Source organism: Mesoplodon mirus, assembly GCF_964341445.2.
Source record: "Mesoplodon mirus genome assembly, chromosome: 5".
Classification (NCBI taxonomy): Eukaryota; Metazoa; Chordata; class Mammalia; order Artiodactyla; family Ziphiidae; genus Mesoplodon; species Mesoplodon mirus.
The window spans coordinates 39,127,479-39,146,162 of NC_138980.1; the positions used below are offsets into that span (position 1 = coordinate 39,127,479).

General features: G+C 42.1%; 3 protein-coding genes across 3 annotated transcripts; 2 read left to right on the forward strand and 1 right to left on the reverse strand.

Moving 5' to 3' along the window:
• Positions 1-1,338: 1,338 nt before the first annotated feature.
• On the reverse strand, positions 1,339-1,924 carry LOC309804330 (acyl carrier protein, mitochondrial-like; the record flags this gene model as incomplete). The annotated part of the gene is made up of 1 exon (XM_082621688.1): positions 1,339-1,924. One exon carries the CDS (start codon positions 1,922-1,924, stop codon positions 1,448-1,450), a length of 477 nt encoding a protein of 158 aa, XP_082477814.1. The 3' UTR covers positions 1,339-1,447.
• Positions 1,925-2,605: 681 nt separating this feature from the next.
• LOC309805171 (olfactory receptor 7D4-like) lies at positions 2,606-3,574 on the forward strand (the record flags this gene model as incomplete). The annotated part of the gene is made up of 1 exon (XM_082623027.1): positions 2,606-3,574. Exon 1 carries the CDS (start codon positions 2,636-2,638, stop codon positions 3,572-3,574), a length of 939 nt encoding a protein of 312 aa, XP_082479153.1. The 5' UTR covers positions 2,606-2,635.
• Positions 3,575-7,503: 3,929 nt separating this feature from the next.
• Positions 7,504-8,328, forward strand: LOC309804630 (small ribosomal subunit protein eS1-like). The gene has a single exon (XM_082622045.1). The coding sequence runs from the start codon at positions 7,572-7,574 to the stop codon at positions 8,253-8,255; it is 684 nt and encodes a 227-aa protein (XP_082478171.1). The 5' UTR covers positions 7,504-7,571; the 3' UTR covers positions 8,256-8,328.
• The last annotated feature ends 10,356 nt before the right edge of the window (positions 8,329-18,684 follow it).

An 18,684-nucleotide genomic window follows, 5' to 3' on the forward strand; every position in this document is an offset into this window, starting at 1 on the left:
TTACCAACATGAGAGGCACATCAAGAACAGTACAGGATGTTCGACTTGTGGGCCTCACACTCTGTCCTCCTACCCTCATTCTGTTCTCCATCTCACTGGCCTCTCACATCCCTTGCATTACCAAGCTCAGCAACCCCAGGGCTACCGTGAATTCTTTTCTCTCAGCCCAAAATGTTTGTCCTTTCCTTATTTTCTCTGATTAACAATTACCCACCCTTCCTCTCATAGCTCAATATTCTTATATCAGAGAGGATTCTTCTATCCACCATCCCAGACTAAATTGATCCCCAGTTACTTTTTTCTCTTAATTAAATGCATTCTCAGCAGCTGCTCACCTAAGCCTGCCTGCTTCCCCTCCTGAGAGTGTACTATCACTCAATAAATCCTGCTTTGCTTATGTAAAAAAAATATAAATTGCATTCTGTAGGCATAATAACGCTGAGCTTTTTTCTATCAAGGAGAATGTAAACATTTATAATTATCTTAAATTTGCCTTTCATTTTTTAAAGAATGATTTGTTAGATTTTTTATAGAAGCTTTGAGTATTTTAAATCAAATCTACTAGTCTTTTTTTTTTACGCTTCACTGTGCTGATTTTTAATACAACACACTCTGACACTTCCATTGCATTTTATTTTATGGTTTTGGGATTTTCTTTACCCTTCTTATGTGTGTAGTCCACACGGATTTCCATCTTCTTGGCAGAATCCACCTGGCAGGCGGTATCTGAAAGAGGAAGTCATAGGAATCATCATTAACTAGAAGTGCTGCATTGCAGTCCAAAGAGATAACAGACTGGCTGCCCCTGTTTAAGGGGAATAATGATTAATGATAGTCACTAAAGACAGATTTATTGTTTTGTTAAGAAGCTCACATTTATCATGTGTCTGCTGTATGTCACGAGAACCACACTAGAAAAATTACATGCATCATCTCATTTAATTCACTCATCAGTCTTACAATGCTGGGAATATTTATTACTCCCATTGTAGAGGTGAGGTATCTGCAGCTAAGAGAGATTAGGGCACACAGACCTTGAGGTGGTGGACCAAAATCCTCTTCTAGGAATTCTGAGTCAAGATCCCATTATCTGAATGGCATCTTTTTATCATACTTTGGGAGAGTTATGTACCCAAAATAACTGTCATAAAATTAATAGATTAGTAATAATAATAGCTATCATTTACTGGGATCCTACTGTGCACAAAGGCGTTTTCAATTCTCACAAAGAAGGTTATAGCAGTAACTACACTCTGTTGCTGTTGCTGTTGTTTTTGGTTTTATAGATTTATTTTCAAAGGGCAAAAACACTTAAGACAATTTAAATACAAGTCTAAACAGAATTACTCTGTCAAAGTCAGCTATGATGCAGAGATGCGTTCTCACTTCCAGACACTTCCCAGCATCTTCTGAGTCTTCTCTCAGTGAAGAAAAGGGGTCTTATTTTTTATTCATATACATCCTTCTTATCTGCAATGTAATCTACAATTTCTTGTGGGCATATTAACTTCTCCGCATCTATATCAGGAACTTCAAACCCAAATTCGTCTTCCATGGCCATGATAATCTCCACTTGGTCCAAACTGTCTAAGCCCAGGTCTTTCATAAAATGGGAATTTACTGAGAGCTGTTCTGGGTCAGTCTTGTCATAGAGTTTCAAGACGTAAAGAACATGGTCCTTGATTCCCTCTAATGTCGAAGGGGGAGAGTCACTATGCTGGCGGCACAGCTGTGTAACTCCACCTGGAACCTGCGCGAGCACCGAGCACCGAGGCCAGCTGCGGAGCCCCAGGCCTCGTCCGGGCCCCCACGGGGAACAGGGTGTGCTGAGCGGCTGGGCCGCAGCCAGTGTGGGGAGCCTGGGCAGTGGCACGAAGGCCGCCGGCAGTCGGCAGACACAGGTGCAAAGGACACGAGCCGCCATGGTTACGCCGACCCAGGATGCACTGCTACGTTTTTAAAAATTAAAAATAAATAATAATAAGGCACTTAAGGCATTTGAGAGATAACTATCAGAACAACAAGGGGCATCAGATCATAGAATTAAGTTTGTCTGAGTTGGGAATCCCCGTCTAAATAACTATTATTGAACTATTTGAAAGAAGGAAATACGGAGGTCAAAAAGAAAAGATATTAAATGTCTTCATTTATTTTGCAAGTGTCATATCATAAAAGAAATCGGTTTATGTCCATAGCTTCATATAGAATTAGAACCAGTGAGTAAACAATAAGGTCCTATTGCATACCACGGGAACTATATTCAATATCCTGAGATAAATAATGGAAAAGAATATAAAAAAGAATGTATGTGTGTGTATAACTGATTCACTTTGCTGAACAGCAGAAATTAACACAGCATTGTATATCAACTATACTCCAATAACAAAAAATTTAGAACCAATGAGTAGGAGATAAAAATTTTTTTTCTGCTAAATTTTAAAACAGCTAAATAAATACATTTAAAATGGAAATGGTTTACCATTTGGCTGAGTGAATCACTGTCATTGCAAGGACTAATAGAGGGTGAAGGATATCGACCTAAAGGTGGAATCATAAGTGATGACTAGCTGAGGTGCCATCTGGCTGTTCACTGAATGCTGCTTTTGCCTCCTTCCCCAGCAGACTCACCAGCGACATGGGAGCAGGAAACCACACAGGAGTATCACAGTTCCTCCTCCTGGGCCTCTCAGACGATCCTGACCTGCAGCCCCTCCTCTTTGGAGTGTTCCTGTCCATGTACCTGGTCGCTGTGCTGGGGAACCTGCTCATCATCCTGGCCGTCAGCTCAGACCCCCACCTCCACACCCCCATGTATTTCTTCCTCGCCAACCTCTCCTTGGTGGACATCTGTTTCGTCTCCACCACTGTCCCAAGGATGCTGGTGAACATCCAGACACAGAGCAAAAGCATCTCCTACGTAGGGTGCCTCACTCAGGTGTATTTTTTTTTTATTTTTGCTGTAATGGATAGTTTTCTCCTGACTGTGATGGCCTATGACCGGTTTGTGGCCATCTGCCATCCCCTGCACTACACGGTCATCATGAACCCCCGCTTCTGTGGCCTCCTGGTTCTGATGTGTTGGCTCCTCATTTTCTGGGTTCCCCTGATTCATATTCTACTGTTGAGGCGGCTGAACTTCTGTACTGGCACTGAAATTCCACATTTCTTCTGTGAACTGGCTCAGATTCTAAAGGTGGCCTGCTCTGACACCCTTATCAATAACATCGTCTTGTTTGTGGCCACTGCCCTGCTGGGTGTGTTTCCCCTCACTGGAATCCTCTTCTCTTACTCTCGAATTGTCTCCTCTTTAATGAGAATCTCCTCTGCAGCGGGAAAATATAAAGCATTTTCTACCCGTGGGTCTCACCTCTCTGTGGTTTCCTTGTTCTATGGGACAGGCCTGGGGATCTATCTCACTTCTGCTGTGACCCATTCTCCCCAGAGAAGCTCCATCGCCTCAGTGATGTACACCGTGCTCACCCCCATGCTGAACCCCTTCATCTACAGCCTGAGGAACAAGGATGTGAAGGGGGCCCTGGGAAGGCTCCTCGGTTTAGGTACCACTTGTCTGTGAGGGGCCACTGGCCTCAGAACTAAGTGGACACTGTGGGCTGCAAAAACAAATTTTGTGAATTTATATTTCCTGATTTTCTTTTCCCTTAAAAGACATGCTTCATTTCTTCCATTCTCAAATCACCTATGACTTTGCTTTTATTTGTGTTTGTATTAGTTCCTGCTCAACACCCTCCTCAGTAATTCCTTTTGACTTTTCCTTCCTATTTGCAGCCCATACATTTCCATCTTGGGCTGGGTTTCTTACAGCCATTCTGGCGATTTCCAACATTAGGTTTGAAGCACTTATACCACGTATGGCATGGTTTCCCCCAAAATTATCCTCTCAAATGTTCATGTTCTTCACGTTAATTTGTGTGTTTGCTTTTCTCTGGAAGAAATGGTATGAAAATCACACAACAGTCATAACCAAAGTGATTCGCATACCAAGGCTGTTCTTGTTTTGTGTACGTTTTATGTTATCTTGACAAAATTGTCAAAAGGTGTTTTCTCTCATTTATCTCATTTTTCAAACAGATTGGGAATGGAATGGAGTCTACCCTGAAAACCTAACACTATGCCCACATTCCTAACTTTGCTATCCAGCATTTTCCTGAAAACTGTGAGATTTTCAGCTTCAAGAGTGGGAATCTAGTTTTGAACGTTAGTTTTTTCGCATGATTCATAGAAGTATATAGCATAGAACAATTATGAGATATTGCTTCATTCTTTGCCTTCTTCCTTCCTCCCTCCCTCTCCCTCCCTCCCTTCCTTTCCTCTTTCTTTTGTTTTGCTGGACCTTTATTTGCTATCATTGCAGTTTTAAGATACACCCCAATATCCTAAAACATCTAATAATGAATGCAATAGAATAAAACTTGTTTTCTCTTGTGGCTTATTTGGGGGGAGGGCACTCTTTGAAGGTGCCAGCAGGAGTGGTAATCACACACCTGTGGAGTGTTTTCAGAACTTAGTCCACTTTTTGAGAAGAATATTGATAGAATTGAGTATGCAGCAAAGGGTGGAGTGGTAGAAGCTGTCAGCATTTCTCCTACATTCCCTGGGATCCCTTCACCATCTCCACTGCACAGCAGCCTGACTGCCACTGTCAGCACCAGGAAGAACCTACTTTTCCCAATGTGTGACGACAGACCTGACGGAGAATTATGCCCCATGAGGGACAGTTCTTGATGGACAGTTGTGGGGTATACCGTCTTCTTCACCCCTTAGCTGGGATCATTCTGAAGCTTGGATTTTGTGCTATTTTCCAGAATTTCCCTACAGGATGAAAACTCTGCTCACTCGTGTGCAAGCTGACTTAAGATGAGCTTTATTGCATGTGTTTTCTGCCCTGTATCACTTCCCTTTTCTCTAACCTATGTTCCATGGTCCTTGCTTCTTCCAATAATGTGTTTCCAAATAAATCCTTGATTCGGCACCTGCTTCCAGGGAACCAAAGCTGAGACACATGATGAAGACTATGAAGAATATCCAAACAATACCATGAATGGAACTAAGGACTCTGGGGGCAAAAACGACAAAAACAAACACAAAACAAATACTGGGTATATAGTAAGATCTTCAGATTACTGGAAAATCGTAATGTATTAGTAAGGAAAAACATATTCAGTGGGGCTTTAATTGAATTCGATTCCACTAAGTTTAATCCATAGTGGGGTTTGTTTAATTTATTTTTTTCTGCAGCAGGTTCTCATTAGTTATCTATTTTATGCATATTAGTGTATATACGTCAATCCCAATCTCCCAATTCATCCCACCACCGCCACCCCGCTTTCCCCCCTTGGGAAAAAGATATTCAGTGTGGCTTTAATTCAACTTGATTCCACTAAGTTTAATCCATAGTGTTTTTATTGCCTACTTCATATGAACAAAACTGGGGACCAAAGAGGTAAACACGTTGCAATTCAGAGTGGTAACCATAATAATATTGGTGTGTAATAATGCATGCTGAAAACAAAGGTGGAACTTTTCAATTCACCTTGAGTGAGTCCAGAATAAGACTTTAAAAAATTTATTTAATAGCTTTATTGAGGGATAATTTATATATCATGAAATTCAGCCATTGAGAGCATAAGGGCAATGGTTTTGGTAAATTTTTACTTATGCAATCATCACCATAATCCAGTTTTAGAACATTTTTATCACCCTAGAAAGTTCCCCTGTGCCCATTTGCAGGTAATATCAATGGCCACCTCAGTCCTAGGCAACCACTTATTTGCTTCTGTCTCTATAAACTGGCCTTTTCTAGCTATTTTATATAAATGGAATCACACAATAGATGATCTTTTGTATCTGGCTTCTTTCACTTAGCAGAATGATTTTTCATAGTTATCCATGTGAAAAACACACATCAGTACTTTGTTCCTTATAATTGTACAATAGTATTCAAATGTATGGCTGTGCCACATTTTCCTTATCCACGGATATTTGGATATTTCCAGTTGGTCAGTAAATGTGTTCAGACACACACACCCTTCACTGATGTGCTGTATTCATCCTGTGGTGACTCTTGGCACTCTGGGTCAGAGGGTGGGTCTGGAGGCCATGTGATGACTACTCAGGACACCAGAGTCCGAGGCTAAATCTGCACCCAGGGCTCCGGAGCGCCTGGCCTCACACCTGTATGCAGAAAATTATTGCAAATATGTTGGGTATTGGAAGCTATCCTTTCAACTGTAATTTTTTGAGATCTAAACACAAATCAGTTACATCTGATGAATATATAGTATCGAGTGAATTTTGAATACTCCATATGAAGGATTTAAATAGCTCCACTACCACTTACTATGTTGAAATGTTTTGGATATCTTGGGTTAAATAAAATTTACTAAAAATGATGTCAGGGGCTTCCCTGGTGGCGCAGTGGTTAAGAATCCACCTACCAATGTAGGGGGCACGGGTTCGAGCCCTGGTCTGGGAAGATCCCACATGCCACAGAGCAACTAAGCCCATGCACCACGACTACTGAGCCTGCGCTCTAGAGCCCGCAAGCCACAACTACTGAGCCCACGTGCCACAACTACTGAAGCCCACACACCTAGAGCTCATGCTCCTCAACAAGAGAAGCCACCACAATGAGAAGCCCACGCACCACAACGAAGAGTAGCCCCCGCTCACCACAACTAGAGAAAGCCCACGTGCAGCAACAAAGACTCATCGCAGCCAAAAAAAAAAAAAAAAAAAAAAGAAAAGAAAAGAAAAAGATCTCAGTTATTTCTTTTCGGTTTCTTGTGGTTATAGAAAAAATTTAAAGTCTATATATGGCTTACACAGTATAAACTGCTGCTGGGCATTATGAAGAGAAAAAGAATGAAATATTTTATTCAGTTGACCCAGTTGACGTTCCCTTGAAGGAGCCTGGAGAAGCCTGGAGGCCTGTATCTCCTTTTAAGTTCTTCCCTCTGGCGTTCTCCTTTAATCTCTCAGCAAATAATTAAGTTATGTCCCTGTGCTAGGAACTGAGAAGACATGAGCAATGTATACAAAAAATGTATGAGGCCTAGACGATCCCATATGATGGTAGGAGGTAGATAATAAAGTAATGATTAATATATCAGTTCAAAAGTGATATGAGGGAAATGAAGGAGGCAAGAAAATAAGGAAGGTCTTACATACACACCCACAGTGGCATAAATATTCTGGGGCAGATAAAGGCAGAACAGGAAAGTAAATATGGACTATTACACCTTTAACCAAAAAAGATTAGAAATACAATGTCAAAATTTCCCCGCAAAAACCACTCTGAATAAATCTTAACTACTGTGAAAGGTTCACAGGTAATGCCAGTCCAGGCTTTGTTTTAAGCTTGATTTGGATTATCATTACAATGGTTTGATTAGCCTCAAGAAAGTGTCATCAAGAAAGTGTCGATATATTCTTGAGGCCGGAAGAACTTATGATCGAAGGTCATGTAGACAGCGCGTCCCGCCCCGCACCCCTAAGATCTCGCGGTTGACCCATTTTCTAAGAAAGATTGGTATGATGTGAAAGCACCAGCTATGTTCAATATAAGAAATATTGGGAAAACACTAGTCACGAGAACTCAAGGAACCAAAATCGCATCTGATGGCCTCAAGGGTCGTGTGTTTGAAGTGAGCCTTGCTGATCTGCAGAATGATGAAGTTGCATTTAGAAAATTCAAGCTTATTACTGAGGACGTTCAGGGCAAAAACTGCCTGACTAATTTCCATGGCATGGATCTTACCCGTGACAAAATGTGCTCCATGGTCAAAAAATGGCAGACCATGATTGAAGCTCACGTTGATGTCAAGACTACTGATGGTTATTTGCTTCGTCTCTTCTGTGTGGGTTTTACTAAAAAACGCAACAATCAGATTCGGAAGACCTCTTATGCCCAGCACCAGCAGGTCCGCCAGATCCGTAAGAAGATGATGGAAATCATGACCCGAGAGGTGCAGACAAATGACTTGAAAGAGGTGGTCAATAAATTGATTCCAGACAGCATTGGAAAAGACATAGAAAAGGCCTGCCAGTCTATTTATCCACTCCACGATGTCTTTGTTAGAAAAGTAAAAATGCTGAAGAAGCCCAAGTTTGAATTGGGAAAACTCATGGAGCTACATGGTGAAGGTAGTAGTTCTGGAAAAGCTACTGGGGACGAGACAGGTGCTAAAGTTGAACGAGCTGATGGATATGAACCACCAGTCCAGGAATCTGTTTAAACCTCAGCCTTTTACTGGTGACAAATAAAAGACCTCATTTGTGATAAAAAAAAAAAAAAAAAAAAAAAAGAAAGTGTCATGCACCCTGATGGCCATACATGATGTAACCCAAGTTTGCTCAAACATGAGAACTGTGTAACTTTTTATCTGAGGCTGAAGTGAGGTTTTTATTAGACAGAGTTCTAGGAAGGCAAGATGGGCAACACACTCGGGTTAACAAGTTCTGGCTAGCTGACACCTTGCATGACGTGGGGTGCGGGAAGCTTAAGACTGGGGAGGGTGCAGAGGTTAGGCATACCTGCTGGTAAATGCATCAGACCTGGTAATGCAGTAGCTGGGTTCACTGGTGGCACATAAATGAGGGACTGGTTAGTTCTGGTGGCAATAATGGTGTGGTTGGTACACCTGTACCAAGGACGTTACTGACAGCTGGTAGAATTGAGCCAATATAAAGTCCAGACAGATCCTGTTCAATTTCTGTAATTCCCAGTGGTGACAAAGATGGGGGAGCAACTGAAGACAGCTGAACCTCCATAAACCCATCTTTAAGAGGAATAATAGGTGTACTGGTCATTTGTCTGTCTCTGCACCCGAAGCCCACCTTCAGGAACTGCCAGTCATGGCATCAAGCAGCGTACATTATCAGGAGCAGTCAGAGTCACATGAGTTTTTCATTTTTCAAGCACTTGGATGGGATGACAAACCCAGAGGGAGGCCATGTCACCAACAGCAGAGGTTGCTTGACCCAGACACATAATATGATTGTTACCCATGGGTTTGGAGCTGGATATAGGGGTGAAAGAGAACATTCATTGCTTTTACCCTCTTCCTGCAATGCCTGAGGTTGAATGCCTTCCAAGGTGTCAGGGTGTTGTTTTCCCGCAAAGGTCAGAAAATTGGGGTGTCTCACATCGATAGATGAAATCTCACTTTTTCTCCATTCATCCCATGCTTAATCCTGACCCTGAAAGGATCAGGACTGTGAGAGGACAAGGCCATCTTTACAAATTTACAGAGATGTACTATATTCTCCACTTCAGCCTTTGGGACTTGACGAGCACCATACACAGCCAAGCAGTCCCTGTCTTTGCAACGTCTTAACCAGGTCCACCCAACAAGGAGAAACCAGGGGGTCCAAAGAGGATTAACTGTGAATCCTGTAGGCCCACTTTTGGCCAGGCTGTGGCCTGGAAGATGTAGCAATTAGACTGGCCTGGCCTGATGATGAGGAGAAAGAAAGACGTACCACTGCCCAGGAAAGGTCAGGGCCAGATGACAAATTTCAAAATAGATCTTTGGGACCAACTGGAACACTATCCTTTTACAGAAACCCTAAGATTTCAGACTCGGGGTAGCATTTCCCATATTTCCTACATTTCATTTCTCTTAATTGTGAATCACCCCATGTCCAATGGATAAATAACATTCCTTTTTTTTTCTCTTTTTCTTTTGGCCACACTGCATGGGTTGCAGGATCTTAGTTCCCTGACCAGGGATCACATCCGGGCCCTGGCAATGAAAGCGCTGAGTCCTAACCACCGAACTGCCAGGGAATTCCTGATGAGTAACATTCTAATGGGAAAAAAATGATGACTCTGCAATATTTTTACATCCATAATGTTCTTCTCCATAGTGTGATCTCAAATCAACATCAAAGTACTCAGGAGAAGTACAGTTTTACACAAATATTACCTTAGTAGCATTCCTCTGCATTGCAAGATCTCCCATATTTAAGGAATATATATTTCCCTGAGGAAACAGTAAAGTGTTTACCATGTTTCGCAGTAGTATGGCTTCACTGTGAGCCCTAACAGGCTGGGTTGTGAGATGGATGACTTTCCCACATTCCTTATGCTTGAAGGCCATCTCTCCAGTGTGCTCTTTTCAGGTCAAGTGAATCAGGACTACTGAGGGCTTTCCTACATGCCTGACATCGATAGGACAAGGTGATTTCTTTCAAGACAAAAGGAATAGAGAGAATTAAAGGCTTTCCCACATATTGTTCATTTATAGGATTTTTCTAGAGAGTAAGTTTTTCATGTATTTAAAAGGAATTGGAATAACTGAAGTCTTTCTCATGTTGTTTACATCCTTAGGTTTTCTCCATTGTGAGTTTGTACATGTCTAGAAAGGCGTGCATTCCAAATGAAGGCTTTCCCACATTCCTCCTATTTGTAGGGTTTTATTCCAGTGTGAATGTGAATGTGAATTTTAAGGTCGGAGGAACTTCTAAAGGATTTTCCACATTCTTCACATGGGAAGGGCTTCTCTCCACTATGAGATTTTGCATGTTTCCTAAGTTGACTAGAACTAATGAAGGCCTTCTCACATTCCCTGCATTTATATGGTGTTGCTGCAGTGTGAAGAAGAATGTATTTTTTAAAGTATGAGGAATATCTATAAGACTTTCCACATCCCTTACATATAAAAAAGGGTTCCTCTCCAGTATGAGACTTTATATGCAAAGTTGAGAAGCTCGAATAAAGGCTTTCCCACATTCCTTACACATAAAGGGCCTCTCTCCAGTATGAGATTTTATTTGCCTCATAAGCCAATAAGCACTAACAAACTCTTTCCCATGTTCTTTACATTTATAGGGTTTCTCTCCAGTGTGGGTTCCCATGTGAATTTTAATGGATGTATGATATTTACAGACTTTCCCACACTGCTTTCACCCATAACCTTTTTTTGTGGTGTGATTGTGTACACGTATACCACAGCTTGTGGAGTGAACAGAAGCTCTCCCATGTTCCTTCTGTTCACAGGGTTTTTCCCCATTCTGAGTTACCACTTGTGCCTGAAGGGAAGGCTGATTCACACAGGCTTCCTCACCATCACTGCATTCCAAGGCTTTCTCTCCAATGCTGGTTTTCCCATCCACAATATCTGGAGTCAGGATGATGGCTTTTCCACACTGATTAAACACAGAATACTTTTCAACAGTAGAGGTTTTCTTCTGTGGAGTAAGGAAGCTTTTTCCATACTAATCATGCTCATTAAGTGTTGCCTCCATTTTGAGTTCTCCAGTGTTCACTGAAGTCTTTCCTATGTTGCTCACAGTTACAGAGTTTCCATCCATTGTGGATTCTTGCCTGTGGATGGATAGATGAATGATGATGCAAAGATTGTTCAGATTCATTAATTGATCCTACTCATGTCAAAATTGAAACATCATTACGACAATGATGATGACTTTTACCATTTCTATTACATTCATACACCTCTGCCCTGTTGATTTCTTTCAAGTTAAATGATGGAATCCTTCTGCCAGAATGATGTTCCATCTACTCCAACCTTCAAATAATCCTGTACAGCTTCATGGACTGTTGTAAAATCTCAATGCCTAGTTATATATGTGGAAAGTGGGACTTCCAGGAACTCTGAAGGACCAAGTTTCAAGGTAGGTTCAGGATGTCCCCAAATTCATCATATTCAGAATACAGTAAGTCCCCTACATATAAATGAGTTCTGCTCCGAGAGCACATTCATAAGTCCAACAAAGTTAGCCTAGGTACCCAACTAACACAATCAGTTGTGTAGTACTGTACTGTAATAGGCTTATAATACTTTTTACACAAATAACACATTAAAAACAAACACAAAAATTAAAACATTTTAATCTTACAGTACAGTACCTTGATAAGTACAGTAGTACAGTACAACAGCTGGCATACAGGGGCTGGCATCAAGTGAACAGGCAAGAATAATTACTGACTGGATGAGGGAGGGGAGGTGGGAGATGGTAGAGTTGAAGAATCATCAGCAATAGGAGACGGAGGGAAAGCTGCAATTTCACTCATGCCTGATGCTGATGGCACAGGTTCTGGTTCCTTGCTGGATTCAATTCTATCTATCCTCTAGAAAAAATGATCCAGTGATGTCTGGGTAATAGCTCTTTTTCCCTCATCATAGATAACAAAGTAGCACTGGACTGCATTCTGAACAGCTGCAGCAGCCTTCGTGTACCATTCTACATTCGGGTCCTGTGACTCAAAATCTAACAGTGCCTCCACAAATAAGAAAATCCCCTTGCCATTTCCTGCATGGTGAATCTCTTCGGTTCTTCAGTTACTTCTTCTTCCTCTTGTCTCTCTTCATCCTTTCTCTGGGCCTCCAATTCCATCATTAGTCTTCATTAGTAAACTCCTCATGTTGCATGGCAAGGAGTTCAATAAAGTTGTCCTCTTGCAGATCTAGCTTCCGATTCTCCCTGAGGGTCACTAAGTTGCTGAAGACCTCTTTGGACTACTCATCCACCTTCTCAAATCCATGAAAATCATGAACAAACTTCAGGCAAATGTTCTTCCAAACCCCATTCACGGTGATGGCCATAACCTCATGCCAAGCAAAGTCAATGATTTTTATGGCCTTGTAGATGTTACAGTCCTTCCAAAATTGTCACAAGATTGTTCCTGATTGTCACTTGCCTTTAGTGCCTGACGAAAAGTGTGACATAAATAACATTTCTTGAAAGTCACTTTAACTCCCTGGTCCATAGGTTGGATGAGCGATGTAGTATTCAGTGGCAGATGCACTACTTTGACATCGGGATGAAAGTCATCCATGAATCGGGGGTGGCACAGAGCACTGTCAAGCAGCAAGAGAATGTTAAATGGGACATCCTTCTCCAAGCAGTATTTCTCTACCTCCGGGATAAAGTGGTGGAGAAACCAGTCCTGGAAAATGGCCTGTGTAACCCAAGCTTTGGGGTTACTCTTCCACACAACAGGAAGAAAGCCCTTGGCTATGTTTTTAAGGGCTCTTGGGTTCTCTGAATGATAAACTAAGAGAGGCTTCAGCTTCATATCCCTGGAAGCACTGCCACCAAACAACAGAATTAGCCTACCTTTTTGTTTTTTTTAATACATTTATTTATTTATTATTTATTTGTTTGTTTTTGGCTGCATTGGGTCTTCATTGCTGCACACGAACTTCCTCTAGTTGCGGCAAGCGGGGGCTACTCTTCATTGCGGTGTGCGGGCATCTCATTGCAGTGGCTTCTCTTGTTGCAGAGCACAGGCCTTAGGTGTGTGGACTCAGTAGTTGTGGCTCACGGGCTTAGATGCTCTGCAGCATGTGGGATCTTCCCGGACCAGGGATCGAACCCGTGTCCCCTGCATTGGCAGGTGGCTTCTTAACCACTGCACCACCAGGGAAGTCCTAGCCTACCTTTTGCTGCTTTGTAGCCTGGCATCAACTTTTCCTCCTTACTGATGTAACTTCAGTCTGGCATCCTCTTCCAGTACAGTCTTGTCTCATCCACATTAAAAACCTGCTCAGGGGATTTCCCTGGTGCGAAGAATCATGGCCCTCTGATTCTTCGCCGTGTTACTTCTTCAAGTCTTCATAAAGGCTTTTAGCTTTCTCTTGAATCAGCATAAGCTGAGCAGGACTTGACACTGATGCTGATCCTGCATCTACACCCTGAAAAGTTTCTCCATCTCCTCCATCACTTTTCCACACTTCTTCAATATTATTGTTGACATCATTGGCACAGCAGACTTCACATGATCCATGATCGTGTCCTTGTTCTTTAGAATCATGCCAATGGTTGAATGATTCATGTTGTAAGAACAAGTGATGTCTACCATCTTTTCGCCTCGCTCCACTCTCTCAATTATTTTCACTTTTATGTTTCCATTGTTAACACTTGGCACTTCTTAGAAGTACCAGCTATATCGCCACTGCTTTTATGCTTCCTTCCAGACATCCTGGGGTTGAAATAAAGATACTCTACTACTGTACTGTATACAGTACTGTACAGTACACAAAAGCACAACCACTTATAGAGGATGAACGTATGTGACAATATACGCCAGACACGTGAACTAACTTACATGATTGGATATGCGAACGCACATTCACATCTTTGAAAGTTCACAACTTGAAGGTTCATATGTAGGGGACTTAGTGTATTCAGAATATCTCGCCAGAGACATTGCTCTCCCCTGGGAGAATGCCACTTATCGCAAATATCTATCACTTGTGCTCATGCCATAACTAATAAAATTTCCATTCTTTTCTAAATGTGGAAAAATGATATGATGTTTCAAACTTACCAATGTTACTGTTTCCATCCCAACAGATGTTCTTCCCCCCAGAATATCCTGCTGAATTGTTGAGTCTTTGATTTTAAGTTGCATTTCCCATAAAAAAAAGAATAACAAATATAAGAGTTTCAAGAAACAAAGAGTACGTTGAAGAAGTTAAAAATAATATCATTTTATTTGCTTCCAAATTAAAGATACTAAAAAAAATAACACATAACAGATTTGAGGAGTTTGGGTTTGCCAAATTTTAAGAATGCTAGGAATGCAGAGTCAAAATACAGTAGCTAATTAAAAAGATATGATGGGGAAAAAAGACTAAATATTATCAGTAAAGGAAAGGAGGGATGTTCAGGAAAATAGCATACATAAAAATGATAAACTTAAAAAAAGAAACAGAACAAGCCATTTTGTGAACTCAGAGGAAATTTTGAGTAAATGTGAAGTAAGTACATATGACAATTTGAATATATCCTAAAACATCAGAGACCAATGACCTCAGCCTTCTGAGAGAAAGTACATCTTGACATGTTACTATTTTTTTAACATCTTTATTGGAGTATAATTGCTTTACGATGGTGTGTTAGTTTCTGCTTTATAACAAAGTGAATCAGTTATACATATACATGTCCCCATATCTCTTCCCTCTTGCATCTCCCTCTCTTCCACCCTCCCTATCCCACCCCTCTACATGGTCACAAAGCACTCAGCTGATCTCCCTGTTCTACGCGGCTGCTTCCCACTAGCTATCTATTTTGTTTGGTAGTGTATATATGTCCATGCCACTCTCTCACTTTGTCACAGCTTACCTTTACCCTTCCCCGTATCCTCAAGTCCATTCTCTAGTAGGTATGCATCTTTATTCCCGTCTTGCCCCTAGGTTCTTCATGACCATTCTTTTTTTTTTTTAGATTCTATATATATGTGTTAGCATACGGTATTTGTTTTTCTCTTCCTGACTTACTTCACTCTGTATGACAGATTCTAGGTCCATCCACCTCACTACAAATAACTCAGTTTCGTTCCTTTTTATGGCTGAGTAATATTCCATTGTGTATATGTGCCACATCTTCTTTATCCATTCATCTGTTGATGGACAATTCGGTTGCTTCCATGTCCTGGCTATCGTAAATAGAGCTGCAATGAACATTTTGGTACATGACTCTTTTTGAATTATGGTTTTCTCAGGGTATATGCCCAGTAGTGGGATTGCTGGATAATATGGTAGTTCTATTTTTAGTTTTTTAAGGAGCCTCCACACTGTTCTCCATAGTAGCTATATCAATTTACATTCCCACCAACAGTTCAAGAGGGTTCCCTTTTCTCCACACCCTCTCCAGCATTTACTGTTTGTAGATTCTTTGATGATGGCCATTCTGACCAGTGTGAGATGATATCTCATTGTAGTTTTGATTTGCATTTCTCTAATGATTAATGATGTTGAGCATTCTTTCATGTGTCTGTTGGCAATCTGTATATCTTCTATGGAGAAATGTCTATTTAGGTCTTCTGCCCATTTTTGGATTGGGGTGGGGGTTTTTTTAATATTGAGCTGCATGAGCTGCTTGTAAATTTTGGAGATTAATCCTTTGTCAGTTGCTTCATTTGCAAATATTTTCTCCCATTCTGAGGGTTGTCGTTTCATAACACTTCATGTTTCCTTATTATAATTCCAAAGACACTGAAATTTTCATTGACCAAGGAATCACTCACCTTGGAGGACTCCTATTCTCTCCACTGTTCTCAAATCTTCTTGTTCCAACCAAGAGATCAGAGAGAGTTTGAACAATTGATACCCTGCTCATGAGCAAAGATATATTAATGGAAAAAGCTCCTGCAAAATATGAGAAACTGTTCAATGACTCAGGTCCTATATTTCCAAAAAAGTGGTAAAATTATTTCAGAAGAGATAAAAATGAAAATTCACCTCTTTCTGTTCTCCAAAAAGATCTTTTCTCCCTGGCCCCTGAAGCCCATGTTCAGATTGCTATACACAATTACAAAGCTTAAGACTTTTTTGAAATGGGAAATGAAGTGCAAAAAGAGATGTTTGTTCACATGGGGAAATCAATACACCAGTGACTGTCAACATTTGGTGTCCAAAAGAATCAAGTCCAGTGTTTATTACGACATAGATGACTGGGCCCCAAGGCCAGTGTTTGATTCAATAAGTGGGGAAAGAGAAGGCACATTTCTAAGACTAATGGTGATGCTGCTAGTCCTAGAACCACATTTTTACACAAACCACCCAAATTGAAAACCATTCATGTAGAGACCAGTGTCTGTTACTTTCCACTGTATTCAGATTTAACATCACCCACCATGCAACACAGAAGGTGCATCATATACATCTGTTCCCTAAGAGGCTACAAGAATGGTGGCAGCTGTACCTGCTGTGGTCAGGTTCTTGTAGTTCTCCAGCATCACATCTCTGTAAGCTTTCTCTGAAAGGGGTCTAGTATAGTCCACTCTTCCTGGGTGAAGTCCACAGCTACATCAGTGAAGGTCACTGAATTCTCAACCATCACACACATACTAGCTTCAGTAAAGTAAGACCTCCACCCATGTTCAGTGGGGAATGGGGACCGGTGACCCATGGCAACAGAGGGATTCAAGGTCTCTCATCATCTCCCCCAGGACACACTGGTCCTAGGTTCTCTTCTATCTACACTCACTCATGATTGACATCCTTCAGCTACAGCTCTAAAGGAACATGTAACACATGAACTTATCTCAATAGAATAAGCCTAAAAGCCTTTTATTTCCTTCTTGCAGCACAGACCTTAGCCAATTGGAGACACTTCTAAATGCTGATGAATGAATACATTCTTTGAGAAATGCAGTCATCTTCCTTACTATGTAAGAACACCAAGCAAAATTAAAAATATGCAGTCACCATCATGAGAGGCAATATTAGGAGGTAATTACTGTAATACTGAGATTATTCAGGGTAATCTGTCACCAGTAGGAGCCTCCAGTTTCGGAGGGAATTCATCAGGGATTCAGTCTTGCAACGACTTTATTTCTTTAAGAAGCTCTGGACACAGGGCTTCCCTGGTGGCGCAGTGGTTGAGGGTCCACCTGCTGATGCAGGGGACACGGGTTCGTGCCCCGGTCCAGGAGGATCCCACGTGCCGCGGAGCGGCTGGGCCCGTGAGCCATGGCCGCTGAGCCTGCGTGTCCGGAGCCCGTGCTCCGCAACAGGAGAGGCCACAACAGTGAGAGGCCCGCGTATGCAAAAAAATAAAAAAAAGAAGAAGCAGCAGCTCTGGACACAGGTCTACCAAAACAAAATGTGTCCATCTGGTGGATGCAGTAGGTCATTTTGTAGAAGAATACATTTTCTTCTTACCCACACTGCCTCCTTAACCGAGAACAATTTCTCAAACACTCAGCCATCATCCTTTCTGCCTCTATCTTTTTTCTCAGAAAGGCAGAAACTATCCTTAGAAAAAACACCTAGAAGAAAAGAAAGAAGGCATGAGCACCCAGAGATAATCATAATTCTCCCAGCCACTGCCTGGAAGTCATTCCACTCTAGCTCGAAATTCCCGAATATCCCTGCACACTCAAGAAATCTCACATATATACACACCACTGCTGTGAAAAGCCAGAGTAGCCCTGTCTCACCTGCAGCCAGAAAAGGGGGTGGTGAGCCAAGCTGCCCATCAGGAAGAAAGTAATGGGTTCATTTCACATGAAGGGAGGGAAAGGGATGCCATTACAGCCTGTTTCTCCATGTGCCAGCCCCTGCTTATGCGGGCTCTGGGAAGCATGCCCCAATCACCGCCTCGGGGGTTCCCACTCCCCAGTTGCTAGTGGGTTGCCCGCTCACAGAGGTGAGGCTGAAACCACAGCTGAGCCCCAGGGACCATGTGACTTGGGAAGCAGGGATGAAATCTCTCCCCTGGGCAGCATGAGCTGCAGATTTACACCTCCACCACCGGCTTTGTAAGTTCAGCGTCTGCAGGACATCTGAGTGTACGAGTGCTCCTGCAGCTGGGACAGGACTGGCCCTAGCAGCTGTGGGCTTCGTGGGCTTCATGGACACGTGCACGCAGGGGCTGGGTTAGGCCAGGGTCTCAGCTGTCTCCATAGCTCCCACAATAGGTCCCGGTGCATGACTATTGCAGTCCTGGGACCTGACTTCAGTGGATCTGTGCTGATGGCCTTGTGAAAACAAGGTGCCTGAGGGACACCAGGGCTAACTGCCAGCATTCCCAAGGTTGATATGGGGCTGAGGGCAGTGCCAACAACAGTGTACTTTGTGAGCCCACACAACAGATGACAGGTGACACAACAGAGCACACTCACCAGTGAACACCTCTGGCAGAGGTATATTCAGTGGCTTCTCTCCCAGTGGGAGGGCTCCAATCCCATCT